Genomic DNA, 7,128 nt, shown 5'->3' with positions numbered 1-7,128 from the left:
GGCCTGATGCAAAGCTATTTTTATTCCTCTCAGCTCATGCTGGGCAGCCACATTTGTAGAAGAGCTGTTCCTCCACAGGTCTCTAGAACACATCTCGCTGAGGGTGTTGGTGGAGAGGCTGTTTTTTTCTGACCATTCCTGCCACCAGACCAGATCTGCCTTCATTAACGGATAACCAAATCAAACAAAACGTCCAACCTTTCACTAAAGAGGCTGCAGAAAATCACGCCAAGGTCACACCAGTCTGCAAAGTTGACTGACTTTGCAGCTAACAGTCTTGCAGTAAGTTAATAACAAAGATTTTTGTTGGCTTCAATGCACAGAGGTTACAAAACATATGGGGAAGTCTTTGTGGTTTTTGTTTTGTTTTCTTTTCTTTAAAATGTTGAATTAATCTCCCATGTACTTACATTTATATGGCTATTGATATGTTTCTGATGTATTGATTGGTTGGAGTTTTGCTCACAAACGAGAATAAACAGTGTTTTTCTATGTACAGTACAGTGAAGGAATGAACAAAGTAATTGTTCCATAGGTCTTCGTCTCTCTTCTAAGACGGCACCGTTGGTGCAAGGAGCCAGGAACTCAGGTAAGGAAATACGTGTTATACCTGTTCTCCTCTCGGTTCATTGGCAAGACTGCCAACCTCTCTTGGGTTTTACTGTATTTTGCATTTGATTATACTTAAATCTCTCTGAAAGGCTTGTTCATTGATGAATTATTGTGTAAAAAATGCTCTGAATTCTCACTGCGACAGCTGTGTGAAGATTTACTGCCTTTCTTTACTAAAGGAGGAAGCAATGTTTTGACTTAATGCAATTTCATTTTTCTCAGCAAGGTATAAAAATCATAATAGCATATGTGGCTAAAAATCTAAAATAGAAAAAAATTGCACATTTCATTTCAAACTTTTCAAAATGAAATCTTTTGGCATATTGTTTTAAAATAAATTCTTTGCTTTTAAAACTTCCTATTGGGTTTTGGTTTTTTGGAGGCAAAACAAAAAATGTTCTAAAATGACAATGTTCTACTATAACAGTGTATCAAATTTAGTGTTGATTCAATCTCATGATAAGGGGGAAAAATCTTTTGCATTTTTTAATGTATAAAGAGTTTGTCTGGAAAACATTTTTCAGATTTACCAAGCATTATTACTTCCTAAAGACTACCTACAATCTTCTGCCCCATCAAATACAGTTTGATTGACCACTGGACTAAGAAATAGGCTAGCTGTTTTGTCTTCTGCTGTTGGTAGAAAATTTGGATGAGTTTTGAATTGTGATGGTTTGCAGTTTAGACAGGCTAGTCAAAACTAAGAACAACAAAAAGCTGAAGGAAGCATCCACTGTAGCAAAGCACTTACGCAGAGGGGTTTTATAGGCATGTGAAAATGAACTGATCACAGGGTAATAGATGGGGCTGCTTACTTTTAAGGTTCTGTTTGTTGTTTTGTGTATTTTACCCGAAGAGCTGTCTCATGCTTTTATTCTTATTCCTAGAAAATATTTTTGACAATACTTTTAAGCAACAGAGCACTATCAGATCTTTACTTGTCATGTTCAAAATGATTAATAAGCAACTTCTTAAGCAGAAATAATGCACAGTCATGATTAGTACTCCTGATAAATAAGTAGGCAGGAAAGCCATTGTGACTTCTGGTCCTTACAGTATTAACTAAATTACTGATAAATATGTATCATGCATTATTGCCCTTTTCTAGGTACACTGCTTAGGAACTCTGTATTGTGAAACAGATTTATAGACTCTGCAAATTAGAAGAGATATCTCTCTAAGGATACAGGCACAACTGCAAGTGAGCGTTTCTTGAGCTTTTGTTACCTGTCCATGTGCTGTAGATGGGCACCTTCACTACGGACAAGAGGATGTTAATGCTGATGATCCTGCTGAGCCTGGCCATTGGGAGCAGCCAGGGGTGCTACTGTGAACATTACCCATGGGGGCCGTGGTCTGCCTGTTCACAAACCTGCAATTACGGCACACAGACCAGGCACAGGTAGGGCCAAACTACCTCACTGCTTCTATCTTTGTGTTTATTCCTTGAGAAAATAACACTTCTAGGGATGGGGACCTGCATCTGAAGCTCCAGCTTCCATAGTACACTGAGAAAAATTGTCGTACCCAAGTATTTACTGGATGAACAGATTGTATTTTAATTGCAGGACTGAAAAATTAAAAAATTATGTATGTAGAGCCTCCAAACAAACCTGTATCTGCTAACACATGCAGTGAGAACAGCAAGGTCCTATGATGGCCGTGCCAGTAGCGTGCACATGGGGCTGGCACTCGGTGCTCCGGGAGCTCTGCCCAGTGCAGAGCAATGACACAGGAGGGGTCAGCTGCAGCGCCGCAAGCCTACGGAAAGTTCCTCCCTCTAGGATTAATTTTATGACAACAGTTAAAGTCAAATAAAGATTCAGCAGCACCAAATTAGGTGCAATTCAGTTGTATACTCTAAACTTGCGAAAAATCCACTCTTTTCCTCCTGGCTCTTTCGGTAGCTATTCTCTGGGACATTCGAAGTGACATGAATCAAAAATAATTGATCTGCAAACTTAAGGCATGTTTGTATTTTTCTTTTAATCAACATGCTGCAACTACCTAGTATCTCTCAAGTTTTTTTCACTGGACTCAAATAATTTTCTTCATCAGCCTTCACCCACAGTTAGAGAACATCTACGATCTGTCTATGATTCCTTCCTAGCATAACTTGTTAAATTTTTTTAGGCAAATAAGAATGGATGAATATTATAGCCAAAACTTCTGTGACCAGCTGTGCACAAAGCAGGAATCTCGCGCATGTAACCAGCAAACATGTCCTATCAACTGTCAGCTTGGAGACTTTGGCCCTTGGTCAGAATGTGACCCATGCATTAAAAAACAAGTAGGTGGAAAATGTATTATATAGGTTAAATGCAATAAATTATGCTTAAGAGATCTCTCTGTTTCAGACATTCAACTTTATGGAAACTGATCTGCAAAATGACAGTTTAAGTTAACAAGGGAAATTGGTTATGAATTATAAGAGTAGAAGATGGAAAGAACAAGTTAAAATAAGCAGATCAAAATGGAAAGGGGTGATTTAGTAGGGTAAATCCATTTATGAGAACTTGCTTCAAAAGTTCCATTGTCACAATTAAAGATGAGTTTTCCATATAAAGGATAAATTAAGCTGTAGAATTTGCATATCTGTTCAAGCAGAAGAAAGTCATGGAATCTTTAGCTTATCCATAGCATTCTATATGTTCTAAAGAAAAGAAAAATAGGATCAAATCACCTGTTACGAATCGCCTGTTGCAAATCCTAACCAGCACTGGCTAGAAATGCTCAGGCTACGTCTTAAACTGATAGTCAGGATTGGTTTGAGATTGCTGTTAAGAAATCCAGAGCGCCATTCCCCCAGCCTTTATAGCCTACACAAAAAACAGGTGGATGCGCTTAATATCTGTGGAACAAAGCCCCACGATGGTGGTTTTTTCCTCTTGTTGTGTCTGTTGACTGATGGTAGACTTAGAGGTGAGATGGCAGAGAGGGAAGAGGTGAAAAGTCAGGTTTCTAAAGAAACCAAGCCCTGGCAAATGTAAGGTTGTAGGGAGCGAAGGGGAGTGAAGTGCAGATTGTTTGGGGTAGCTATGTAGCTGGTGGGTCTGAGCTTTGAGGCTGACCACGACAGCAGCTCTGAGTTTCTGTACAGGCACTGCCTACAGCTCTCTGAATGTCCTGCTCAGTTTCAGAAATCCGTGCCTGAAACACAATCTTGAAAAACCTGTCAGATATTGTAAGTATATCTTTACATGCATTTATAGCTTTCTGATGCCCATGCAGGATGAGGAAGGCATGAAGAAACTGTTCTAGGCGCGAGATGTGAACCACCCTGTGGTGTTCCCATCCTGAAACTGGGATGGAGAGTGTAGGCGCAGAGCACAGAGAGTGGGAAACAGCAAACAAGCTGCAAGAGCTGAAAGGAGGCATTGCTCTCAAATGAAGTGATTTTTTTTGTAATCAATATCCTCTTAAATGGCTGAGTTTCTTACCTACACATCCATATATAGAAGCATTGTTCATTTTTATTAACTTTAAATATTGATGCAACGCATTTGTTGCTTCAAGCAAAAAGGTGCTTTTGTGGACTGAGATCCATTTTCCCCTCCAAGCTATAAAGATTACTGCTTGTGACCTTTATAAATACAAACAACCATCAGAATGCAGGACGTGACTTCCAAGGTGAGTGTGAAGACTAGCGTAAACAAGCTCCCAGTGAAAGGGAGGGACGAAGAAGCGGAAGCTCACACAAATAATATAATGAGCGTTCTGGATCCCAAATGGAGTACAAGGAAGAGTTATCTTGAGCTCAAAAGCAAAGTACGATGTAAGGAAAAAAATAACTGATTATTTCCTTCAGGGGTCTGGTTTTGATAAAGCTTCAGCAGCACTGAGGCACGTGGCTCTGCCTGGGGGGACACCTAGCTACAAAAACTGCTCACACAAACAACCCTGGTTTTATTTCTTCTGCCTTTCAGTTTCGTGTCCGGACACTCCTGCGACCATCCCAGTTTGGGGGCCAGGCCTGTACCGAGGCACTGGTGGATTCCCGCCCATGCTTCCCAACTAAGCTCTGCAACATAGTGGAAGTTGATTGCAAGAATAAATTTCAGTGTGAAAGTGGTAATGACAACCTTCATTGTGTAACTGCTGCATTATTAGATAGTCAAAAGACTAGACACAGAGACAAAAAATTTGTCCAGATGATACAAATCTCGTCTATTCCAGGGAAAAGGAGCAAGGAGAAAAGTCTACTTAAGGATTTCATATGTATTAGTAGCAGCTTATGTTGGCAGTTTCTTCTGTAACTGAAAGTAATTCAAGTGCAATCTCTAGCCTGAGATGTCAGCATGACCGTGACAGCTAGACAGTAGCACTGTTCCAATAATATTGCTTTGCACAAATTTTTCATGTGCAAACACATCCCTAGAGTTTATCCGAACATAAACTTGCACTATTTTTTTTAAATTTGTGGGCGTTTCTTGTTTGCTTCAATATAAATACACCTGGTCAGCCTCAAAATAACTTTATCCACAGATCATTTTACTAAACCTCAAATTAAGCTTTTGCAGCTCCAAAGCAAGGCAAAACTGTCAGAATTTAAATTCTTATTGGAATAATCTAGGCATTATACATACTGCCTTGTTGTTAATTTCTACAGCAAGTTCACACCTTTACTAGGAAAAAAGACAGACTGCCTTTTTTTCTGCATTCAGACATGATGAATCTTTGCATAAAGTTTCTTGCTGCTGCTCTTTCTCTGGCGCAGGTCGCTGTATTGCAAAAAAATTGGAATGTAATGGAGAAAATGACTGTGGGGATAACTCTGATGAAAGAAATTGTGGGAGGAGAAAGACCGTGTGTAACAGGAAGTATGAGAGCATCCCAGGTGTGCAGTTAATAGGCAATGGGTAAGCCAGCTTCGCTTATTTTCCGTAACCTTGAGATTGTTATCTCACTAGTTGACATAAAGATACTTACATATTATCCCATTAAAGCACAAAATCTCTCAGATTAAAATTAAGAAGAAATTATAAAAATGCAACCAAACCATGGGCTAGGACTTGCCCACTGCATCTGCCAGTCCGGCTCTGCACTGCTGGTGTGCTGGATAAAGAGCTGTCAGGGAGCACTGCTGTCTGAGTGACCCTTCCTGCCCCACAGCAACCACAGCATCGCGTACTGGCAACTTCTAGCTCAGTTATGTCAAGTGCTTCAGGAATTTTGAGGGTGTTCCTCTACAAATATTTGATTGTCTGTGACAAAAATTGTCACACAATACCAACCGTCACCTCTTCCAGGCTACTAATTTAAGCGGTGTAAAGCCTAAACACGGGCTGCCTGTCCCAGGTAGTCTTGCATTTCCTAATTGAATTTTGAACTCAGTGTGCTCTGGTAACATCACTTATGGTAGAAATGGAGAACTGCTTGTGCATTTTCCTAGGCCATTTTTAGGTGTTTCTCTGCTTTAGAGTGACTGTGTCATGCTGACATTTGGATTATGTAGAGGGTTAGGCGCTGCTGGAAAGTAAGAAACAGGCTTTCTACTACAGCACTATTAGGTGAATTCAGTGTGAATGAGAAGTTCTTGTTAAGAAGCTTCTTTCAAAGCAGTAACATAACCCAAATGCTCATACCGTTTCATTCAAACCTACAAAGTCTTCAGTGCAGCTATATAGCACTAATTATTTCAAGTCTATATGTCTTTCTGGGATTGTTTAATCTCTGGAAATAATTTTTTGTTAGATTTCACATTCTGGCGGGAGATAGCCGAGGGGAAGTTCTTGGCAACTCATTCAATGGAGGACAATGCAAAACAGTGAAGCGCAATGAGACAAGGAAATCATATCGTCTTCCGGCGAACCTGGAGGCTGTCAGCTTTCAGGTATTCTCAACCAGCAACTCCTGGCTGAAAAACTGTTGCCATAATCACAATCCAAGTTATGCGTTCAAGTCTTAGACGGTAATGTGTGTTTTAGGACAAGATTTCTCAACCTGGTCAGGCCTGAATATGCTTCAGGTGATGTGTGGAAATGGGATAAATTGAGCAGTTGGATGACTCTACTCACGCCTTTCAGATCTGTGTTTACTCACTGCATTATACATCAGAGTCAAGATGATTGATTTGGGCTTCTCTCCTGCTGCCTCACGGCTGTGGCCATGTCTTTGTTCTGACTTGGTACCAAAAGCCTTGCTCCTAACCCTGACATAGTCTGTCCAGAGGCTTGTTCAAGTCCAAAGCTCATTTCAGCATCGCTGCTGTATGCTCGTAGTACCAATGGCTGTCATAACTCTAGGTTCCTTCTAGTCGTCTGCAGCCTGGGGACACAGTTCCTCCCTGACCAATTTCAGCGTCTTTGTCCTGCCTGTTCCCTGCCCAGCCCTTTTAAGAGCAGCCAGGAGAAGAGGTGGACACCAAGTCTGGGAGGCAGGAGGACAAGAAGGACACAGTCTGGGGAGGCGTCTTGCAGGACAGGCCAAGGACAAAATCAACCTGGCCTGTATCTCATAAAAAATATGGGAATCAATTTTTTTAGACCTGATATTTCAGACTTTTAGGCACTGATA

The 7,128-nt window shown here is 40.6% G+C and overlaps 1 protein-coding gene across 2 annotated transcripts in view; it reads left to right on the top strand.

Annotated features, from left to right (window-relative positions):
- Positions 1-200: 200 nt before the first annotated feature.
- Positions 201-7,128, top strand: part of C6 (complement C6) — a 30,717-nt gene continuing 23,789 nt past the window's right edge. The window contains exons 1-7 of one of the 2 annotated variants that reach the window (XM_074569926.1): positions 201-282; positions 536-589; positions 1,721-2,014; positions 2,746-2,902; positions 4,539-4,683; positions 5,330-5,471; positions 6,307-6,445. In XM_074569926.1, the coding sequence (XP_074426027.1) occupies positions 1,857-2,014; positions 2,746-2,902; positions 4,539-4,683; positions 5,330-5,471; positions 6,307-6,445 (741 nt within the window). In that variant the 5' untranslated portion in view covers positions 201-282; positions 536-589; positions 1,721-1,856. The remainder of the gene's footprint in view (positions 283-535; positions 590-1,720; positions 2,015-2,745; positions 2,903-4,538; positions 4,684-5,329; positions 5,472-6,306; positions 6,446-7,128) is intronic. The other variant, XM_074569927.1, reaches the window with a different exon arrangement.

The sequence above is a fragment of the Larus michahellis genome, chromosome Z (assembly GCF_964199755.1).
Source record: "Larus michahellis chromosome Z, bLarMic1.1, whole genome shotgun sequence".
Lineage (NCBI taxonomy): Eukaryota > Metazoa > Chordata > Aves > Charadriiformes > Laridae > Larus > Larus michahellis.
Note: the sequence above shows the minus strand (reverse complement) of the source record. Positions and strands in the feature narration are given on the sequence as shown.